The sequence below is a fragment of the Adiantum capillus-veneris genome, chromosome 10 (genome assembly GCF_014529385.1).
Source record: "Adiantum capillus-veneris isolate H3 chromosome 10, ASM1452938v2, whole genome shotgun sequence".
Lineage (NCBI taxonomy): Eukaryota > Viridiplantae > Streptophyta > Polypodiopsida > Polypodiales > Pteridaceae > Adiantum > Adiantum capillus-veneris.
In genome coordinates, this window is record NC_140940.1 from 145713930 (window position 1) to 145738305 (window position 24376).

The window sequence follows — 24376 nt, forward strand, 5'->3', positions numbered from 1 at the left end:
ATCACATTAATTACATGGTTTTTAACCTCTGAAACATGTAAAGTGTACAGAGTTCCTGACTTGCTGCCATGTGCTACAATCATCGAACCTTTGGAGATCTTCCAAGCGTTGTTCCCAAAAACTATCACATAACCCGCATCATCCAACTTCCCTGTACTGATCAAGCTCTTTTGGATTGTTGGGACATGTCTGACATTCTTGAGCCATAAAGAAGAGACATTCTGAAACTTCAACTGCACATCTCCCACTCCAAGTATGTCACAAACCTACTCATTGCCAAGTCTAACATAATCTTTAGTAGTCACATATGATGTAAACCATTCTTTGTGCGGAGAAACATGTAAAGATGCCCCCGAGTCAATAATCCAATCACTCATAGCATGTCCATCCTTTGCAGTCAAGAAAACAGAATCAAGATTGCTTGTGAGGAAGATGTCACCACCTTCTATATCAGAATCACTGTCTGAACCAGATCCTGTGACACTCACCTCTTCAATCTTCACCGAACTCTTCTTTTCATCTTGCTTAGAACTCTTTGTTTTGCCTTTTTCTTGTTTCCACTTCGTACAGTCTCTCTTCATGTGACCCTTCTTGCCACAATGGTAGCATTCTATGTCATCCTTTGACTTCGAGTCACGAGACTTACTTCGGTTTTGTGCCTTCTTACCCTTCTTCTCTTTAGACTGTTGTCTCCCTCGAACGACCAAAGCACTATTGCCTTTGCCATTGTCAATGTTCTTCCTGTTCACTTCCTCTGTGAGCAAGCCACCTTCTACATTGGCACTTGTAAGACCTTCTAGCGCGACATAATTACTTAACGCTGTGCGAAAAGTATCCCAACTGTCTGGCAAAGTGATTAAGAGAAACATAACCTTCACTGAATCTGGAAAGACTATCTCCTATGCTGTTAAATGACTGAAAATTGTGTGAAATTCATTGAGATGATTTGACATGGCTGTCCCTTCCTTCATCTTCAAATCCACCAATTTCTTGAGCCAATAAATCTGAGAAGCAGCACTTTGTTTTTCGTACATACCACATAGCTTTTGCCGTACGCCATACGTTGTAGTCTCTTCTGCTACGTTGAAGTAAACATTTTCTGCCAGTGTCAGCATGATTGTGGAACAAGCTAACTCGTCAAGCTCTTCCCACTCATCTTCAACCATACCTTCTGGTCTCTCCCCTTTGAGCTTCAGTGGCTTCACTTGTTTTTTCTGCATCAAAACCTACCAAATCTGCTTCTTCCAGAATGGAAAGTTTGTGCCATCCAGCTTCTTTATGTTGTAAAGAGTCTCACTTTGAGAAGATGCCATATCTGCCAAACTGTTTACTTATGGGAAAAATCCGGCAGAGTTTCCCATGTAAACTGGCCTCTGTACACAATAAACAAGTTGTAAACAACAAGCTGAACACCTCTCCTCAAGAACTGTCAGTATTTTGAAAATTTTTGACAGAGTCTCCCCTGTAAACTGAGCTTTGGAAACCAAAAGATAGCTAAAAAACAACCATAGATAGCTGACCAGTGACAAATCTAGAAATGTCTGTAATATGCTATCCTATAAGCATACACTGTCTCCTGTCTGGGCGATCACAGAACCTGTATCTGTTTCAAGGCTGAACCCTGAACAATGCCTCAATGGCCTGACGCATAAGATGCAATCCAGTGTCTACACAAAGTCATACATCCTATGGGATAAAAGTCGCCGAAGAGGATGCGTGTAGAGGGGAACTCCAGCAACCTAATCCACCTCACACTGGGTAACCCAGCCCCCAGTGATTGGCTTCAACCTCACACACGACCCTCTCAGATGGCTCAGCAAACTGCCCAGAACTAGCATACATCCTACAATAGACCAATCACTGTCCTATGACCGCTGCGACGGTCTGTCTGCTAGCGTGACTCACAACTAGCAGACCCACAATCACAATACATCAATCTGCAATACATGCCAATGGTGTCAAGCCGTCGTATGGCCACACCTCCCCTGGAACCTGGCAAGCACAAGAAGTAGCAATGCAGACTGCAATATATATATCTGATGATATATATGTGTACCTGGTCTATTGAAGACTAATGAGTGATGTATGTCGATGCCGATATTGATGCCGACCACCTCCTGCTTGCCAATCTACACAAGACGGGTTTCTTTGCGGTTGAAACCTATCTTCTGATGTAGTGCTCAGAACAAAATTATGAGGGCATAAACAGATTCGAAAGGGGGGTAAAACTGCAGGTCACCTGCTGGAAATACTCCCGGAACACTGAGTGTGAATTTCCAAGCTCCGGATCCAGAATCTGCCTGAAAAGTGCGCGCTCGCGCGATTACGCAAAACTGCACTGCACCTCGCTTTGATACCAATTGAAGTTGCGGAGCAGAGCGTAGATCGACTCACACACACACACACACACACACACACACACACACACACACACACACACACACACACACAAAGAGCTTACATAGTACGCAAAGAATCGTTGAAGGGTTATATATCCCAAAACCTTATTATCCACAAAAGTATAAGTGAGTATATACAAAGAGTTAGTGATAAGTGAGTTAGGCGGGTGGCCGGCCATATCTGTATAAGAGGCCACTTGGGCTTTAATCCCAACGAGAGAGAGAGAGAGAGAGAGAGAGAGAGAGAGAGAGAGAGAGAGAGAGAGAGAGAGAGAGAGAGAGAGATCCTAAGCTGCTCGCCACAACCAGGAGGTGCAAATGCGACACTCCCACTACTCATTGCTGCACAGATCATGTAGCCACTCACTGTACCTCTATGCAGCAATCACAAGAGGAACAAGCTAACACAAGCCACAGAGAGAGAGAGAGAGAGAGAGAGAGAGAGAGAGAGAGAGAGAGAGAGAGAGAGAGAGAGAGAGAGAGAGAGAGGACCCTTGGCCTAATTGGAGCGCGCAATCGAACGCACAAGGTGAGTAGCTCGTTGGCTATTAGAGGCAGGAACGCGCGCGCGCGCGCGCGCGCGAGAGAGAGAGAGAGAGAGAGAGAGAGAGAGAGAGAGAGAGAGAGAGAGAGAGAGAGAGAGAGAGAGAGAGAGAGACCTGGGCGAGCGACCAACCCTGTCTTTGTCCGCCTTACCTCTTGCCTCACTGCTTGGCTTTTCACTCTAGCTCTTCATCGTGTCCCAAAAGTCAAAGTTTCTATTATAACAATAATAGAAACTTACTATTATAATATAAATAGCAACTGATTTCTTTTCAATTTTGAAGAGCTAAACCAACGGAATCTTTTGGTTTTGTGGGGGAAAAAATTTCAAAACTAAGATTTGGGTGCTCTATTAAAATGTATCGAACGCTTTACCAGTTTTGAAGCGTTGAACTTGCATAAGTCGAACGTCGACCATTTGCTTAAGCCTTAAATTCAAGGGAAAATTACCAAAATACCCCTCTAATTTGTGGAAATTCCCAAAATACCCCTCAAATTTAAAAGATTCTCAAAACACCCCCAATATTTGTCATAAATTTCCAAAATGCCCTTCAAATTTTCCAAAATACCCCTGGTTGTGAAATTAAATTTCTCAAAAGATTAAAAAATTTGTAGCTTTTCATAAGAAGACTCATTGCCTATCAATATAAGATGCTAAATCTAGAATTTGAGTTGATTATGTAGGCTTTGGAGATGAATTGCTTCATTATCTTAGATACAATTGCCTTTTTTTGCGAGGTAATTTGTGACAAATTACATGCTAAGCATGCAAAAATGGATCTCAATTATAAAAAAGGAATAAATATTAAAAAATCTTGAACAATCCAACCTAAATAGATACAAGGGTATTTTGGGAATTTTTGAAATTTGAGGGGTATTTTGGGAATTTCCACAAATTAGAGTGGTATTTTGGTAATAGAGTGGTCGGCCTTGTCGCGGCTTTGACGAGGTACGTAAAATGATAGTAGATTCGTCGGGGGCATCATAATTCGACTGTTTTCGCTCGTCTGCTGCTCCAGTTCCTCGTAGTTCATCGCCAGTTTGAATTCTTGGTTTTTAAGGGCGCCGACGGCAACGCTACGAACAGGATGACATCTGTGCAGGCTATTGATCGCTTCAGAAGCGTTTTTGAGCAGCATCAGCTAAGAATATACTCCGATGAGGAGCCAGGGAAGTTTTCTGATGCTGAAGAAGACAAAGAAATAGCAGAAGATAAGGAAGAACGAAAAAAAGAAGAAGATGAAGAGGTGGAAGAAGGAGCTGATTACAACGATAGCGATGAAGACGACGATGAAGAGGAAATCATGGGAGCTCTCGATTGGTTGGATCTTCGTGATGGTATGATTTGATTTCCACACTTTGTTTTTCTGTTTCTTTTCCTAGCAGCATTGTTTTAACCTTTGGAGCAAGTTTGAGCACGGGCTTCAATTTGTATATGGGTCTTAGGAGTGTTTTTTCCACCTTGCTGTGTTGGTTGCAGTTGATTGCGAGTAATGCACTACATTTTGCTGCCTTTAAGGAGGTGTGCATTTTACTCCTGTGCTTGTGGTTTGCCCACATTCTCCCCCCCCCCCCCCCCCCCCCCCCCCCCCCCCCCCAAAAAAAAAATGTTCTCTTGCTAGCGTTTTCTCTCTCCTCTTCTCCTCTCTCTATCCCCTATGCTCCTGAGTCCGCCTGAAAACTCTGATTGGGTTGCAGACTGCATTTTTGCCGCAGAGAAGCCTCTCTGATTTGCATTTTTGCATTGGGATGGGCTTGACGGTGCTTTGCTTTGATTTTGGTGTGAAGAATCTGCGTTTTTCAGCTGGCAGATGATGAATGAGACGACGGAGGAGTGCTGCTAATTTTCAACGAGGAATTGGGTGACACTGTGGCTGCGCTTTGAAGGCTAGAGGGGACTTGTATGCGACGGTTCATGCATGGTGCCCACTGCCTTCGCTAATTTTCAGCCAGTCAGCAGAAGGGGGACTAATCAATTTCAGCTGGTCACGAAGTGATGACACGGCATGAGGGCACAGACTAGTGGAGGAGAGCATGTGCCTAGTTGAAGCTTGGTCCAGATCAAGGAACTCAAGCCTGGTTGCGGGCGCATGTGAAATGTGGCGTGATTCTTGGGAAGTCGTATGGCTGGCTTATTTGGCAATACGGATGGGTCTGGTTGTTGATGGAATTGACTTCTTGAGCTTTTGGGGGGCCATGTTTTTAGTAGCTTTGCATTTGGCCTTTAAATCATAGTCACATGGGGACGTGGCTGGCCCCGGGGACGGGGATGTGGCAAGCTTTTAAAAACACTAGTTCTTTGCAAATTTAATACCGAGACAACAATGAACACTAAGAGCACAAGATTGCAAGAAAAAGTGGGTTTTGTACTCATATTACATAATACCAAAATATAACATGCAGTAACTTGTAAGTTGTAAGGGCGTGCGGCGTGCGCGACACCGTTGGTGTGGTGATCAATCATCAATCATCCTCGCCAAAGGGCAAAACATAATGATGTACAAGTGAACTTTGAAGAGTGGATAAGTAGAGTTTAGCATATATGGGAGTCAAAAAGGGAAGGACTCGAGTCAAGACTCAAGACTCAAGAGGTCTACATGTTAGCCCATGGTGTCAACTGAATGACAATTGGCTTTGTATAGTCCATTTGCTCCAAAAAATCCTCAAGTAGTGTTGTCTCAATCTCTCCCTCTGCATCTATCTGTATCTCTGGGGGGATAGGATCATCCTCTGTACGTGCCCACTCCGCGAAATCATCACTTTGGTCTGACTTGGAAAGCATCTTCAAATTTGATGAGACATATATGAGATCATTGGCTCTCTGCACATCAAGACGATTCCTCTTCTTTGAGGCAACATGAACGTACACACTCCAAAGTTGCTCTAAGCAACTCGTAGTGCATGCTTGGCTAAGAGTGCAAATAGCCAAATCCTGTAAACTGCCCAATCCCGCCCCAAACTCCTCTCACCAACGAGCACTCCCCATCTCAAAGCGAGATTCTTGTTATGCCTGCAAAACCGACAAAAGCCATAAACCGTCTTAGCAGACACTGACTGTTAGTACCTACGTACTAGGAACACACATCTAGCACATGTACAAAATCGACAGTCACATCACACGACATCACAGGACATCACCAGACATCACAGGACATCACATGACATTCAACATTCATTCGGATCTTAGACCATGATTTATCGGCAATGTAGCTAGCAATCACATCTAGGTCCAATCGGGACCTCAACGATGTCCGATTGACTAACCCCTATTGCAACCATGTCTATTCGAGATCAATCAGACCAAAATGCTGCAGTCATTTCGTCTATCAGTTCCTGCACTCACAAGAAGTCAAGAACAAATCAGTATCATAATCAGGAATTCCATTTCATAAAGTCATCCAGCAGAATACTGTCAGCTCTCAGTATCCCTGAAGCTCAAAGAGACATCAGTGACTTTAGTATCAAAATCGAGGCATCTGTTGACAAAGGAGCGGAGTAACTCCCCTCTTGTGCATCCCACTGCACCAGATCTTCGGCCAAGCTGAGTTCTGGGTTCCGTTTGGAGTAGACTATGCTAAACCAAAACATCGAGGTAAAGTTTCACAATCCGAGGAGTATCTGCTAGGTCCTCCTCCTCCATCCACTTCGCATCAAATGCAGGAAAGTTCTTGAACTTAACCAAGAACCGCCTTCGGACTTTACCTTTCTTCGTATCATTATGTGCCAAAATTTGTTCAGGAACAAGGATCTCCTCGTTTTCTTCCACTTTGGGTTGCTCATCAGGCTCCCCATCATCAGGCACATCACCCTTAATAGGGTTCAAGAGACTCACATGCAATGCATTGTGAATCCTCCAAGTATCTGGCAGTTTCAATCGGAAGGAGACATCATTTATCTTGTCAGTAATCTGGAAAGGTCCGTAGTATCACATACTAAGCTTTGGAAAAAGCCTCTGCTTTCCCTTTTTCTTTCTTAGGCGTGCCTTCTCAAAAGTAAGAGCACCCAATCATCCTCTTTCAGTTTCCATTCGCGACGATGGCGATCCGCTGCCTTTTTCTGTCGTTCTTGAGACTCCTGCAAAGTCTCGCGAACCTTGGCAAAAGCCGTATCCAAATCTCGCGAATATTCATCCTCTTCAAATTTCTAATCTTTCGTGCTCAGGAAGGATGGAACCTTCGCAACAGTTTCAACAATCTCACATGGCGTCTTCCCCGTCGAAGAGTGTATCGTGTTATTGTAGGCAAATTCCACCAAAGGTAAGTTCTTTTCCCATTGAGTCTTCTGATGCGAGATACAAGACTTCAATAAATCTAAAATCACTGAATTGGCAATCTCAGATTGCCCGTCAGTCTGCAAGTGGAACGATGACGAGAACTGCAACCGCGTGCCAATGTTCTCCCAAATTGCCTTCCAAAACAAACTCATAAATCTGGGGTCTCTGTCGGAGACAACCGTCTCAGGCGTGCCATGTAATCGGAAAATCATCGTGATCATTCTGTATTCTCGGGAGATCAAAAAAAATGAAATCCATTTCAATATTTTCCCAGGGGCGGGTGGGTATGGGTAAAGGCTGTAACAATCCCTGTGCCTTATGCCTGTCAAACTTGACCTTCTGGCATACCAAGCAACTGCGCACAAACTCTTCCACATCCTTATTGAGTCTCCGCCAAAAGAAATATCTCTCTACCCCTTTCATGGTGGTAGCAATGCCGCGGTGACCCGTAAAAGGTGGACAGTGGCATTCAGTCATAACCTTTTCCCTCAACGGCTGTGTAACTCACCACATAGTCTTTTTCATCAAGTAGCCTTCCCGAAGGGAGTATCCAGCTACTGTCTCCCCATCCCGTATCCGTGTGAAAATATCTGCAAAATCTGTATCTGTGGCACACTGATCGACCATATCCTCGAAGCTCCTATGATGTATCGCGGAAATAGCCAGAACCAACGGTTTTCGAGACAAAGCATTCGCCACCACATTCTTCTATCCCTACACATAGACAATCTGGAAGTGGAACCGTGACAAGATGTTCACCCACCGCATCTGCTTTTCCGAAAGCTGCTTCTGTGACAAGAAGTAGCGCAAACTCTGATGGTCTGTAAAGACAGTAAAATCCGCTCCGAGTAGGTAATGCCGCCACTGAGTAAGAGCATGGATAACCGCGAAAAGCTCTTTCCCATAGATCTGTGCTATCATCTCTGGCCTAGAGAACAAACGGCTCTCGTAAGCTATGACATGGCCTTCTTGCATCAAGACCGCACCCAGACTACGACCACAAGCATCACAATATACTTCAAATGACTTCTGCAAGTCCGGCAAAGTCAAATCTGGTCCCGTAGTCAATTTCTCTTTCAATGTCCGAAAGGCAGTCACCTCTGTGGGTCCCCACGAAAAAGGTACTCCTTTCTGTGTCAAGGTATGCAAAGGGGAAGCAACCTCTGCAAACTTACGTATGAACCGCTTGTAGTACGAACACAGTCCCAAGAAGCTTCTAGCTTCATGGACATTCCTCAAATCGGGCCAATCACGGATAGTCTCTATCTTGGCCGGGTTCATTTGCACTCCTGCGGCTGACACAATGTGTCCCAAAAAGTGTATCTCTGGTAGGAAAAAATTCACTTTTCTTTGCATTAATCACTAACTTGTGATCTCGTAATGCCTGAAAGACCTGAAGCAGATGATCTCTGTGTTCTGCCTCATTCTTGGAGAAAACAATGATGTCGTCAAAGAAAGTGCCAACAAATAGCTTGTACTCTCGAAAAATCCTATCCATCATCCGGTTAAATGTCGCAGGAGCATTGGTTAAGCCAAAAGGCATCACCAAAAACTCAAATAACCCAAAAGTCGTCCGAAAAGCTGTCTTGTAGACGTCTCCCGGCGCTATTCTGATATGATGATATCCACTCTTCAAGTCAATCCTACTAAAGCATGAGGATCCCTGTAACCTGTCGAGTATATCATCGATCCTAGGAATTGGAAATTTGTTCTTGATGGTGATTTTGTTGAGAGCTCTATAATGGATGCACATTCTCCAAGATCCGTCTTTCTTCAAAACCAACAATACTGGAGAGCAATACGGTGAAGTACTAGGCGGGACAAGACCCTTTTCCAAGAGGTCTTTCACTTGGTTCATAATCTCTTCATTCTGTACTCGGCTCACACGATAAGGTGGCCGATTCGGTGGCGTGCTTCCAGATTTCAGATCAATGGTATGATCTTCAGGCCCTCTCAAAAGCAATCGGCATGAGCGTGGAGAAAAAAAAATCTTGGCGTTCTTTTCTTCAGGTCAAAACATATTCAACTTTTATCCATCGTTCAGTTCTCCCAAAAGAATGAGTAAGAAAACTGAAGTTCATCAAGTACAATCTCTAAGCCCTTCATTTATCAAAGTCGCTTTCTCGGCCCGGTAGTCAACCACGGCGTAGTTCTTGTGGTACCAAGGGATCCCGAGTAGAACGTCACTCGCGTGCCCTGAACACCCCTGTCATTGCAAACGAAGTTTGCCAATGCTCGGTGTAATGGCAACATCCCATCCGGGTGCCAGTCGAACTACCTCCGCCTGTGGCGTCAGTCTGTCGGGCGTAGTTCCAAATCGAGCCGCCAATTCCAAGTGAAAAGAAGTTGGCCTTGGCTCCTTCAAAAGAGCTTCCTGATCCTTCACTTTGCCCCGAAAGCGGCAAAGTTTGTACTTTCATTCATTAGATTCGGTGCAGGTCCCACGCCATGTGGTACCAGTTCTGCTTTTCTATCTGCCTTTTCTGCCACATTCCTCAGCTGCTCTCGAACTCTCAGACTTGTCGTCGTCTTTATCATTCTGTTCTTTCTGTGCCTTATTAGGGCACTTTGCGGAAATATGTCCATGTTCCCCGCATCCAAAGCACTTCCCCTCTCTGATGAAGCGAGCTCTCTCCTCAGGAGTAAGCTTGGGTCGTGCATCCTTTTTTTTTCTCTGGATTGCTCTTTTTCATTCTACTTTCATTCCCAGAAGTCTGTTCGGCTCGTTGTGTCATGGCCTCATCTGTGGGGTAGGTCAGACCGCAAGAGTGAATGGCAAAGCCCCGCTTTGCATGACTCATCAACTCCTGAATAGAAGGTGACTTCTGTTCCAAGCGGTGATTTCGGATCTCTGTAGGTAGACCCAAGGTAAACCGCTCAATCTGTTCTCTGAACGAGATCTTCTTGAATGAAGAGGCGGGTAGAAAAGAGCTCCAGAATCTTTCACAATAAGAATTCACTGTATCGCTCTTGGTCATCCGGAGATGGTTCCAAGCAGCTCGTATATCTCGCTCAAACTCTTGAGTCAACCAAGAAGAAATAAAAAGCCTCTTGAATTTCAGCCATGTAACTGGCACAGTCTTGCTTAATAGAAGCGTGGACCACCAAGTACGAGCATTCCCCTTAAAGTAAGAGGCAGCTCTCCGAATCTTGGAGTGCTCTGAATAGCGTCCTCCCGCGAAAGCGATGTCAAACTGCTGTATAAAAGACAAAGCCTTCGAAGCATCTGAGTATCCTCAAAAGTATCAAACTTGATCGAGTGGCCACCTTCCTTAAACTCTCGGACTTTCTTGCTTTTATCTTCGAGAAAGTCATACTGGTTGGCTTTGTAAAAATTCTTCTTGTTCGCATAAAACTTTCCGTCATCGGGATCTGAGCTGTCTGTAGACGAGTCCTCAATAGAACTGTCAGTCTATGGGCGAGATGTAGCCTTCTTTGCCTTTTTCTTTCCCTTTCCGCGCTTCACTTTTTGCTTTTTCTGTCTTCTTCGCTCTAATCCGAGGAGCTCGAAGAACTGTCAGAAGAAGAAGAAGAACCGGGTAGGCCTTCAAACTTGACGCGCTTCTTCAGTTTCTTTGCTTTGTCGAATGTTGACTGACGACCAAAATATCCCGGGAAGTCAATACCTTTGTTCTGCTTTTTACCGTGCTTTTTGCCTTTCTTTTGCACGTCGAAAAGGTGAGCAATCCGTGCATCAACCACGTTCTCCAGTTCCTTCTCCGTATATTTCTTGGAGGCAGAAGGTTTCTTGAGAGCGGGTTTCGGGAGTGGTGTTGTGGTTCTCTGCCACTCCGTCTGTACCTCTTCCAAAGAGGTCTGGTTCATATATTTTGCCATCTTCGGATCCTTGGCAAAATTGAGTATCATCTTTATTGCATCGCCGATCAACTGGCGACGCTCTATCTCTCGCCGCTTCGCCTAAGTAGGCCAAGGTGGGCCATACTCTCTGCCTGAATCTTCGTTGTGATCCCAGTCCGCATCTCCAGATGCAGAGGGAGTCGACTGATCATTGCCTGAAGCCATAGGTGCCGCGGAAAAAAATTCGGGGATCGGATTTCCCGTAGAAGAGAAATCGGCCGTGCTCTGATACCACTGTAACAGACTTGGACACTCCAAGTCAAGAATCAACCGCGACAGCACCAAATAACCACTTCAAAACAATTCACAGATCACAATAGATTTGCACTGGCCCGGCGGAGTTCCGTGCCTAGAGATATTGGCCCCAAAGGCTGGCGCCCCTTTCGGTATTTCTTTTTATATTAATCAATCATCAAAGTACAAGAGAGCGGTAGGGTTTCACTCTCAGACTCTGCGTCCAGATGCTTTGAGAAGTGAGGCCCTCATCACTAATTTAAAGGTTACAAGGGATGCCCAAAAGCAGAGCCCCAAAAGCTTTTAAAATCAAAAGCATCAGTTCTCTCTCTCTCTTAGAGAGTCTTTTCTCTTTTTTTTATAAAAAAAAAGCAAAAGCAAAATTCGCCTCGCTCATCATTTTCCATTTTTTTTTTTTTAATAATAATCCGTCTCCGCGATTTCCGGCATTTAGGGTTTTTGGCAAAAATTAGGGTTTGCAGGAATTTTAGGGTTTGTGGCAGAAATTAGGGTTTCTGCTGTGCGCCACGTCATCACTTTGTGACACTTGGGCATTGCCATGAACTCATTACTAATAAAGAGTCCCCTCAATGCCCCACTACATACACTCAAGCGATGGAGCATAACTCCGAGTATTTGAGAAGAGCTAGCTTTTACCTCTTTGAAAATTCAACCCTCACCTATTTAGAAAAATCAAGTTTCAACATCCAAAACGAGAATTGGCCTTCCATATTGAAATTAGATTCGAATTGAAATGAGATTGGTTAACACTTAATGGTTACTTTTTGATGGTTATTGACAAAAATCACCATTGTATTCGCATGCTCAATGACGGGGGAAATCCATTCCAAGGCGCCTATATCTTTGAGAAGATTGTTGATGCAATGAGCCATACAATATGTGACCGTGGTTTTTGGATAAAGGGATTCGATGATGGCTCCGATGGCACGATTGCTATTTTCTCCGTCGGTGACGATGGCAATGATATCATGCTTTCCCACCTTCTCAATGATAAGCACCCACACCGATGCAAGTACTTGCGCACCCTTCCCGGTCCCTGATGCATCATGGGAGTCAATGAAATACATCTCCCGCTGAGAATATGCCACCACACCATGAATGGAGCGACGACAGGTATCACTCCACCCATCCACAATAAGGGCTACCCCATTCTTCTTCCATGAAGCCCTTATGAATGCACATACCGCCTCCACCATTATCTTTTCCTTGTCAAGCAGAGTGGTGCACGAGCTCTCCGAAGAGGGAGGGACATATGTGGGTTCAAACTCTCCAATCTTCCGTGCCATTTCTTTAAAATATGGAGACCTTTTGTGTAAAAAAAAAGTGTATATTAGTGATATACATTGTAAAAACTAAAGATTAAAGCTTAAGCCTTATAAGTTAAAGTCTATAGAGCTTACCGTGCTTCATTGAAAGCAATATGGTCGTGGTAGAAAAATCTTGCTATGACGACATCTACCTCCTCTTTCAAGGCCGGTTTCCAACTATCTCCAAGAGTTGCTTGCCGCTTGGGTGGACGAGAATGAGGGAAAGATGACGATGAAGGGTTGGTAGAGAGTGGAGCTGGGCGGTCGCCGTCGGTGCCAGTTGATGCACAAAATGATGCTGAAAAAGGGGATGCTGATGCTCGGATGAAAGCCGCCGTGGCCATCTCCCTTGAATTCACCGTGCGACGCTTGGTACGATTCTTCTTGGCTTCTTTGATATCCTCAAGAGTTTTCTCAAGGTTTAGGAGCTTTTGCTTCTCCTCTTCCGAGACGATTTGCGGGCAAAATTGAACTTGATGCCCTTTTTCGTGAAGGAAGTGGGCGCGCACCTTCCTCACGGAACCATTGTGCTCGTAGCCACAACGGCGGCACTTCCTTGGCTTGCTTCCACCTCCAACACCGGACTTGGGAGCAATCACCTCATTCCACCATGTCCATGTGAAGTCGGCGGAGGAGGGGGGTTGAGAAGCCGCGGCGGGGCCGGAGGAAGGAGAGGGAGGTGGGCTTAGAGAAGCTTCAGATCCATCTTGAGATGCCATAGATGATAGATATTAGAGAAAGCTAGGAGAGAAGGAGAAAGGGCTACTAGGTAGTAGGTAGGCTTCAAATTTTAAGGGCCAAGGTTCAAGGCTCAAGCCTTCAAGCTCGGAGAGAACGAGAGAGGGGTAGGCTCCAAAGTTTTGAGAGAGAGAGAGAGAGAGAGAGAGAGAGAGAGAGAGAGAGAGAGAGAGAGAGAGAGAGAGAGAGAGAGAGAGAGAGAGAGAGAGATGGCCCATGGATGATGGGACTCAGGAGAACTTAGAAGGGTAGGCTTGCCAACTTCCAAGTTCCAAGGCCCACGTTGCCACAATGCTCCTTGATTGGGTGCCAAGGCTTGTGTGCCCTTAAATAGTAAGCCCTTCCCCCAAAACTGGCCGTTGAGACTTGAGTTTGAATTTTGAAATTCAAAAAAATTGCTGCCCTCGTCCGTCCCGCCCCCTGCCCGCGTCCCATGCTGCCCCGTCACACCGAGGACCCGTGTCCCTGGACGCATCTCGGCCCTGTTCCTTGTGAGAAACGCCCCTGCGTTGGAAAAACGCGTCTTGTCCCCCGTTCCCGTGTCCCCCGTCATGTCCCGGCAGTTTGGGCCGCGTCCCCCTGTCCCCTGTTTCTATGCTTTAAATACGTAGCCTTGGGAGCCCTTTGGCAGATTGGTGCATGGTTGAACATCTGTTATGGGAAGGCACCATGTGCCAACGAAAAAGAACAGACGAGACAACTTTAAACACTTCAAAACAACTGAGCTGAGAGAGAGTGCATGACACACGAGACGGGGAGTGGCAGAGTTCGATCCCAAGAGAGCACTAGCCCCAAACCCTGGCACCCCTTTCGGTATTTCTTTATATTGCTTAACTCAATATACAAGAATTGGCGGGGGGTTGCTCTGCTCTTGCTCCTACTCTTGCAAGGTAGCCAGAGAAGAGAGCCCACCCTTCTACTTAAAGGCCCTTGGCTCTCAAAAGCAGTTACATGAAAAGCTAGAGGCTTAAAAGCATCTGGCCTCTGAAAGCCAGTGCCAGTAGGGTTGTCCGTACGTTCTGCCAGCACAATCAGCTGCCAGCGCAATCCGTAGAAGTCCGTACAGCCTACCACATCATCAATGCAAATCGCGGGCGCCCGTACTGCTGCCACGTCATCACGTTTTTACGCAAGGTTTTTTTTTTTGTGTGTGTGTGTGTGTGTGTGTTGGCTTTAATGTTAGAGACTTTGGCCTCATCGAACAGGGTCCCATAAGTTGGTAAAGATTTCTTTTAAATGTTTGCCCCTACTTGGGAGGATCTGTAAGTTGGTAAAAACTTATGCTGCTTTTTCTCCTAGGGTTTAGGCCCCTCGGCCGGGATCTGCAAGTCGACTTAGGTCTTGACTGACTTGGCACATCAGCAATTTTGTGACATCCCCCCCTTCTTGAAACAAGAGTAATTGTCCGTGATTACCGTATATCTGCAAAACAACTTAAGTTAGCTCAAAAATTTCCGAGGGTCATTCCGAGGAACAATCAATTTTCTCATTCCAGATCGGAGCTCTTGATATTCCGGTGGGGGTAGCAAAATTAGCCATCACACCTAGATCGCACTGATCTGTAACGGGTGTCTTGATGCACTAAAATTACATACCCATGCAGTCTCACCCAATTTGGAATATTCAGTGGTTGGCACGTCACAATGCAACACAAATGCTCACATATGCATCTTACAAGTCATCGAAACCACAGTCGCCGATGAACACTCCCCTCGCAAATAACTATTGTGGTATGGGCCATGAGTTGTTCAACAACTCCCTCATTACTCCTCCCGCAAATAACCTAAAGAGGTCCGAGCCATGAGATATAGAGGCCTTTTACAACCAAACGCTCCCCAGATCGCAACCAGCGTTGCTCATAGGTGCTGAGAGTAACCATTGCTCATACTTCTTAATACCCCCCTCCGTAAATCACCATCTATGTCCGAGCCATGAGTAGAAACAACATACTCTCCTCGTAAATAACCACAAGGCCATCTGCTTCAGGAATTTTGGATGGATGAAATTGGCTCCTGGGTCAAAGAAAATCAGGGCTTTCAAGCCGTTGACTTCGCCATATGCTCTACACAATTCATTTGTACTTTCAAGGTTTATGCCATAGATGTAAGGTACAAGGCCAATGGCAACCTGCTGTTTGGTTGGAGGTGGTCTTGGGGTTCGGTCGACTGTCGGTGCGGGGGTCGGCTCTACTGGTGTGTGAGTTTGAAGGGCACAACCAAAATAATTATGCCCTGTTTGAAAGCATCCAAAGCATCGGCCTTCTTGTAATAAAAAAGTATCTCATTGTTGAGGCGTCAAACGAGGCCTTTGATGTTGACTTTCACGCGACTTCCGAGGATTTGTTTGTTGTTGTCGGGAGTTTTGGTTATTGGCCGGAGTTGCTTCTGTAGTAAACTCTAGCTTTCCTTTCATCAGTTTGTAGCCGACTGGCTGCATGGTCTATAAGCTCTTGCATGGTTGATACTTGCTTCGGACAAACAATACCCCTATAATGGTGATAGCAGTCCAATGGTGTATCTCTCGCACTAGTTCTCCAAGGGAATGAACTTAAAGCAGGACACCGGAAGGTAGACGTCGAGAAACCTTTGGTTATAGTCATCCATAATCTCTGTGGTAAGCATTTTCAAGTTGCCCCATTTTGACTAGGTCTGGACTTTAAAGAGAGAAGTCATATAACTGCGAGCAAAAATTGTCTTGAAAGCTTGCCAGATCCTTGGAGCATGTGGTTATGTCGTGATTGAACTGGATCCACCACTGCATAGCGTTATCTTGAGGAAATTATGCTTCTCAAGAGATCTTGGATTCTTTCTTATATTTCCCCATAGCATAGATGTTGTCAAATTGCTGTAGGAACTATAATGCTTTCTTCCTATCTTTCATCCCAGAATAGGTGAAAAATTTTACTGTCTTTGAAATCCTTCGGCTGATTAAGTGCGTACCCCGGGTATGGACTTTAAAGAGAGAAGTCATATAACTGCGAGCAAAAATTGTCTTGAAAGCTTGCCAGATCCTTGGAGCATGTGGTTATGTCGCGATTGAACTGGATCCACCACTGCATAGCGTTATCTTGAGGAAATTATGCTTCTCAAGAGATCTTGGATTCTTTCGTATATTTCCCCATAGCATAGATGTTGTCAAATTGCTGTAGGAACTATAATGCTTTTTTCCTATCTTTCATCCCAGAATAGGTGAAAAATTTTACTGTCTTTGAAATCCTTCGGCTGATTAAGTGCGTACCCCGGGTATGGATAAATGCACCATATTTGTGAAGACTCTCCCGATTGGAACAGACGGCTGAGACAGAAGCTCTTGTAATTTCTGGTGCCGGAGAAGGGGGTACCACTTGGGGCATCGGAGGAGGTAACTGTCACCAGGAGGTGTATTTTTCGTGTTGCCTTCTTTAAATATGTACTACATATTTTTATTTATTTTATTTCTATTTTTTTTCCCCGAAACCCTTGAAAAGATGCAAGTGAACATTGCATGGCCAATGTGAAACGCTTGTGGCCGAATAGGTTTCTCACATCGGGAATCTAGGTCGGCCAGTCAGGAACTGGTCAGCCCAACTAACATCGATTTCTAATGAGTATGGAAGCTTGTGTGCGCCAAAATGGAATTTGGGCCACTCGGCAAGTCACAACTTTATAAGTTTGTGGGTACTAGGAATTAAACCAAAAGCAGCAAACTGGATACATGGCACCCTCGGGACTTATACCTTGGCGAAATAATAATAAAGAAATATCGAAAGGGGCGCCAGTCTTTGGGGCTAGCGCGTCTGAGGACGGAACTTCGCCGTTCCGTGTCGACTCTCATCTTCTCTCTCTATCTCTATTGAAGGTCAATTCAGTTATTTGCAGTTTCTGTTCGTGTGTTGCTATTGATTTCTCGCTTGGAGTGTCCAAGCTTGTAATATTTTCCACTTACAGTTAGGAAGAAGGCTTGCCCTCGTTGGAATCCCCGTTGGTTCTCTCCGTTTCCCCGCTATGATTCAAGTGCCCTTCATTATCCCGCAAAATTGTAGTAGGTCGGACGGTGTCCTCTTTGTTGGATCCACCATTGGAACCCATGTGTGTTGTAGAAATTCGGATTGGATCCTCCGTAAGAAAAGAATTGTCTAAGCTATGATACCACCGTAACAGGCTTGGAGACCCAAGTGAGAAAGCAACACATGAATAGAAATTGCAACAAAGTGAGAGAGAGAGAGAGAGAGAGAGAGAGAGAGAGAGAGAAGAGAGAGAGAGAGAGAGAGAGAGAGAGAGAGAGAGAGAGAGAGAGAGAGAATTCTGCGCGCGAACCTGCAGCCTGCCACGCTCTGCAGCCTGCCGCACGCACCTGAACTGCCCTGCTACGCGCCCTGCTCCCTGCCGTCGCGCGCTCAGACAGCTGGCTGCGCACGCTCTGCTGCCTGCACGCGTTGCCTGCCTGCCCTTGCTGCCTGCGCATGCCCTGTTGCCTGCACACCTTTGCTGCTTGCGCGTGCTCTGCAACCAACGCAACCCTAATTCCTTGCAACCCTAACAGTTTCAAAAACCCTAATTTCACGAAACCCTAAAAATCCGAAAACCCTAACTGTCCCAAACCCTAACCGCGTCTTCCTTCAATCGCCTGCTAGCGAAAGCGCGAAAGAGAGAGAAAGAGAAAGTGTCCAGCATTCAATCCGGGTCGTGCTTTTCTCGTTTGTTAGTTTTGTCCACTCTTCATGGCGGCTTTGCCGGTCTCGAGTGCTACACACGGCGCTCCATCACCACTTGCTTGTCGTGTGGACTGTACTGGCGACCTGTTGACACGCATTGACTCCAAAGTACAACACTTGGCACAACATGCCTTGGTTGGCCGGATGATTGGGCAGTCTCCACCTCGATCTTCTATACGCGATTGGTGTCAGACTGCATTGGGCACTACTCAGGGACGGATCTCAGAGCTTACATTCCTTGGCAGAGGCATATTCATGGTACGTCTTTCCGATCCCGCCACTGCATCAGCTCTCCTGGCTCGCTCTCCGATACTCTTTGATCGCAGGATGATATACCTGACGCGGTGGTATCCCGAGTTTACTACTGAGGAGTTTGACAGTCGACACCTTATTCCCAGATTCCCTCTGACTCTCTCCTTCCCGGATATGCCTCTTCATTTTATTGATGAGCATCTCCTTCAGATGATTGCTGCTCACTTTGGCACAGTAGTTCCGGGATCCTGCATCTTCTCCTCTGGTCCACCTCGCATTCAGGTCTTGGTGTTTGGGGATACTTCATTACCAGATTCAGTTACTGTGGCTGTGCGCGATCGAGACTACTCTTGCCGAATGGTAGTCACTGGCCGTCCAGGGCAGTGCTTACGCTGTCACGAGATGGGACACTTGGCGCGAGAATGCCCCACACTGTCACACCATCGGCAACAACAGCAACCGGCTCGTGGCACTCATGCTCAGCCACGTGGTCAGCGCCAACAAGCGGCTCCTCCTACTACTACTCTAGCACCTCCTCAGCCTGCAGGTGCTCCTAGAGCTTCGGCCCTCCATGTTCCTCCCTCTGCTTCGGCTCCTACTGAGGCAGCATGGCAGACAGTGGGTCGTAACCATTCCTTCCGTCCTCGTCCGCAACCTCCAATGCATGCAGCCCCTAGTGTTACCTCTCCTGCTCCCTCTCAAGTTTCCACCACCCCCTTACCACCTGCTTCTCCTCACCATTCTTCTTCGTCAGCACAGGATCACTTACCTTTGCTACCAGCTTCTCCTCCACCTGCTGTTCCTCCACTCGCTCCTCCCCCTCTTCCAGAGACTCCTATTCCCATGCAGATGGATCATTCACCGCTACTACCTCTCCCTCCTCCTCCTCTTCCTCCTATCCTTACTCTCTCCCCTCCACCTTCTGCCCCCCCCCCCTCCCTCAGCAGCTCATACTTACGTCCCACGCAGTTTTCTCAGCTCTTGCCCTCTTTCCTGGGGCACTCATCGAGCTGAGATGTGCGGTGACTCCGGCGGACCATTGCGGGTACAGCTCTACCTTATGCATCACAAGACAGGTTGTGTTCCTTCTTTGATTGGCAGTCGCTCTCAGCCTACGCATTCCTTTTTCCTCCATTCCACGCTGCTCAGGAATGGTCCGAGGATCAGGTTCTCCATTTTGTGCACGCCCAGACTATGGCTCACCTACATTTATGGTTGTCTACTTCTGCCCCTGATGTTTTGTCTCCTCACTATCCTTCATGTATTGGTGCTATGGAGTGGAGTGATGTTTATGCTTGCTATTCACTGCCTATGGTCATTCATGTATCCTCAGATGTGGTGCTTCCTATGTCTGCGCATTTGGGGTGTCAAGGCTGCAGCATCGGTAATGCAATGTAAACAAGCTGAGGTTCGCAGTTGGTGCAATGAAACACCATATTTTAGAGAGGGCTTGCGGGTTGCTTTCCTACCGCCTGAAGCTCACCCCTTGGATGGTCCAGCTGCCTCCAAGAAGATGCGCAGTTAGTCAGATACTATACCTACTCTTTCATGCAGTCTATGGATTTACATGTACTTTCTTGGAATGCTAATGGTTTACAGACTTCTCGGGTAAAAGGGTCCCGTAAGCTTTTACTTCGCAGAGATTTACACACTCATGTAGTGGGCACTGTGGATATACTACTAGTACAGGAGCATAAGATTGCCACTCCTTTTGGCAATCTTATGCCATCGGGCGCCCGCACTTTTTGGGAGCCTGCTCTAGGCCTTCATGGTCAGAGTTGTGGTGTATGCATCTCAGTGGGGCCACGTTACTTGGCCTCAGTTCAGCAGCATGGCACACTAGTCGCTGGCAGAGCAGTTTATGTTTCTATTCGGATTCGGGAATCTATCATTGGTTTTCTGTCAGTCTACGCACCCACTACCCCTCGGGAGAGGGCTACTTTTTGGTCCTCCTTGGCTGCTGCTCTACCTGCTGTAGACTCTTGGGTTGTTGGAGGTGATTTCAACAACGTTGAGAGCGACTCTGATTGGCGAGCCACCACACCTCCCGTTCTATCATCCATTTCTCCCGATAATCTGCCAAAAACCCTAACCCTTACCCTAATGGGAGCAGGGGAATCCCGGAATTTGTGGAGACATGATGACGTGGCACCGTACGGCAGCTTTCCGGAAATTGTGGAGATGCTTTTACGGTAGATTTACTTTTTGTTCCACGCAAATTGCATAAAGAGAGAGAGAAAGAAACTTTGCTTTATTTTCTGAAGCTCAAGAGAGCTTGTGAGAGAAAAAGAGCCTTTGCTTTATTTTTCAGGCTATTGATTTTAAGCTTTTGGGGCTCTTTTTGGCATCCCTTGTAAACAATAAACAATAAATATGTGGATTGGGCTCCCACTCTGCAGAGCATCTGGACGCAGAGTCTGAGAGTGAGACCTAACCACTCTTGTATTTTGAACTGATTAATACAAAAAGAAAACCGAAAGGGGCGGCAGTCTTTGGGGCCAAAATCTCTAGGCACGGAACTCCGCCGGGCCAGTGCGAATCTATTGTGAACCGTGAACTGTTTTGAAGTGGTTATTTGGTGCTGTCGTGATTGATTCTTGACTTGGAGTGTCCAAGTCTGTTACAGTGGTATCAGAGCACACCCGATTTCTCTTCTACGGGAATCTGATCCCAAATTTTTTTCCGCGGCACCTATGGCTTCACGCAAGGATCAATCGACTCCCTCTGCATCCGGAGATGTGAGAAGGGATCACAACAAAGATTCCGGCAGAGAGTATGGCCCGCCTCGGCCTACTCAGGCGGAGCAACGAGAGATGAAGCGTCGTCAATTGATCGGCGATTCAACAAAGATGATGCTCAGTTTTGCGAAGGACCCAAAATTGGCAAAGTATATGAGCGAGACTTCTTTTCAGGCAGTCGACATTTGATAAGGCAAAGAAACAGAAGAAGCGTGTTCGATTTAAAGGAGTACCCAGTTCTTCTTCTTCTTCTTCTTCTTACAGTTCTTCTAGGTCTTCAGATTCGAGTGAAGAAGACAAAAAAGGCAAAAAGTGAAGCAAGAAACAACGCTTCGGAAAGGGCGAGAAAAAGGCAAAGAAGTCTAAATCTCGCCCAGTGAGTGACAGTTCTACAGAGGATCGTCTACAAACAGTTCAGACTCTGATGACGGCAATTTTTATGCGAACAAGAAGAATTTTTATAAAGCCAACCAGTATGACTTTCTGGAAGATAAAAGCAAGAAAGTCCGAGAGTTTAAGGAAGGTGGACAATCGATCAAATTTGACACTTTTTCAGGATATAAAGATGCTTCGAAGGCTTTGTCTTTTATACAGCAGTTTGACATCGCTTTCGCGGGAGGACGCTACTCAGAACACTCCAAGATTTGATGAGCTGCCTCTTATTTTAAGGGGAATGCTCGAACTTGGTGGTCCACGCTTCTTTTAAACAAGACTGCGCCAGTTAAATGGCTGAAATTTAAGAAGCTTTTTATTTCTTCTTGGTTGACTCAAGAGTATGAACGCGATATACGAGCTGCTTGGAACCATCTTCGGATGACCAAGAGAGATATAGTGGATGCTTATTGCGAGAGATTCTGGAGCTCTTTTCTACCCGCCTCTTCATTCAAGGAGATCTCGTTCAGAGAACAAATTGAGCGGTTTACCTTGGGTCTACCTACAGAGATCCGAGATCACTGCTTGGAACAGAAGTCAGCTTCTATTCAGGAGTTGATGAGTCATGCGAAGCAGGGTTTTGCCATTCACTCTGGCAGTCTGACCCACCCCACCGATGAGGTCATGACACAACGAGCCGAACAGACTTCAGAGAATGAAATTAGAAAGAGAAAGAGCAACCTAGAAAAGAAGGATGCACGACCCAAGCTTACTCCTCAGGAGAGCTCACTTCATCAGGGAGAGGAAGTGCTTTGGATGCAGGGAACGTGGACATATCTCTGCGAAGTGCCCTAAAAAGGCATAGAAAGAACAGAATAACAAGGATGACAAAAGGCCTGAGAGTTCGAGAGCAGCTAAGGAACGTGGAAGAAAAGGCAAGATGAAAACAGGACTGGTTCCAGATTGTGTGGGTACCGATCCCAACACCATGGAGGAGAGTACAGAACTTTGCCGAGCTTGGGGCAAAGTGAAAGACCAAGAGGCCTTGATCTTTTTTGATGGAGGAGCCAAGGCCAACTTCATTTCACCAGAATTGGCGGCGCGGCTCGAGATCACTCCTGATCGGATGGGACCACTTGCGGAGGCTGTTCTAGCGGCACCCGGCAGGGACGTAGCCATTACACCTGTCATTGGCAAATTTCGGTTGCATTGTCAGGGGTATTTGGGACATGAGGACTTTTTCATAATGCCTTTGGAAGGTTGTGATGTTCTCTTGGGGATTCCCTGGTACCACGAGAACAACGCCGTGGTCGATTATCGGGCGAGAAAAGCGACATTGACTACAGAGAAGGGCAGAACCATTGTACTTGACATTAAACTGAAGGGCGAGTCTGTCCCTATTGTATCGGCTCCGGCCATTTCTAAATTAATGAAATCCAGTGTGTTTGTTTACTCGATCTTTATGAAAGAACTGAGTGACAAGGATAGGACAAGTATGTCTAAACTTGATAAAGAACGCCAAGATTTTCTCCACTCTCACGCCGATTGCTTCTCAAAGGGCCTACCAGGCGGGTTACCACCTGCTCGTCCTAAAGATCATACCATTGATCTGATACCTGGAAGCACACCACCGAATTGGCCACCTTACCGTGTGAGCCGAGCACAGAATGAAGAGATTATGAACCAAGTGAAAGACCTCTTGGAAAAGGGTCTTGTCCAGCCTAGTACTTCACCGTATTGCTCTCCAGTGTCGTTGGTTTTGAAGAAAGACGGATATTGGAGAATGTGCATCGATTATAGAGCTCTCAACAAAATCACCATCAAGAATAGATTTCCGATTCCTAGGATCGATGATATACTCGACAGATTACAGGGATCCTCGTGCTTTAGCAGGATTGATTTAAAGAGTGGATATCATCAGATGAGAATCGCACCGGGAGACGTCTACAAGACAGCTTTTCGGACGACTTTTGGGTTATTTGAGTTTGATGCCTTTTGGCTTAACCAATGCTCTTGCGATATTTAACCAGATGATGGACACGATTTTTCCAGAGTACAGACTATTTGTTGGCACTTTCTTCGATATCATTGTTTTCTCCAAGAATGAGCAGAACACAGAGATCATCTGCTTCAGGTCTTTCAGGCATTATGAGATCACAAGTTAGTGATTAATGCAAAGAAAAGTGAATTTTTCATACCAGAGATACACTTTTTGGGACACATTGTCTGAGCAGCAGGAGTGCAAATGGATCCGGTCAAGATAGAGACTATCCGCGATTGGCCCGATTTGAAGAATGTCCATGAGGTTAGAAGCTTCTTGGGACTGTATTCGTACTACAGGCGGTTCATTCGAAAGTTTGCAGAGGTTGCTTCCTGTTTGCATATCTTGACACAGAAAGGAGTCTCTTTCTCGTGGGGACCCACAGAGGTGATTGCCTTTCAGACATTGAAAGAGAAATTGGCTACGGGACCAGTTTTGACTTTGTCAAACTTGCAGAAGTCATTTGAAGTATATTATGATGCTTGTGGTTGTAGTCTGGGTGCCGTCTTAATGCAAGAAGGCCATGTCATTGCTTACAAGAGCCGATTGTTCTCAAGGCTGGAATTGACAGCCAGATTTAGGAGAAAGAGCTTTTGGTGGTTATCCATGCTCTTACTCAGTGGCGGCACTACCTGCTCGGAGCGGATTTTACCGTCTTTACAGACCATCAGAGTTTATGCTACTTCTTGTCACAGAAGCAGCTATCAGAAAAGCAGATGCGATGGGCAAACATCTTGTCACAGTTTCACTTCCAGATTGTCCATGTGCAGGGACAGAAGAGTTCGGTGGCAGATGCTTTCTCTCGAAAGCCGTTGGTTTTGGATATTTCTGCAATTAACCATAGGAGCTTTGAGGATATGGTCAATCAGTATGCCACGGATACGGATTTTGCAGACGTTTTCACACG

The 24376-nt window shown here is 46.0% G+C and overlaps 1 protein-coding gene across 1 annotated transcript in view; it reads left to right on the forward strand.

Moving 5' to 3' along the window:
- Positions 1 to 3880: 3880 nt before the first annotated feature.
- LOC147449799 (uncharacterized) overlaps positions 3881 to 24376 on the forward strand; it is a 39039-nt gene continuing 18543 nt past the window's right edge. The window contains exon 1 of the mRNA XM_086522161.1: positions 3881 to 4280. Coding sequence (XP_086378287.1) covers positions 4031 to 4280 — 250 coding nt within the window. The 5' untranslated portion in view covers positions 3881 to 4030. The remainder of the gene's footprint in view (positions 4281 to 24376) is intronic.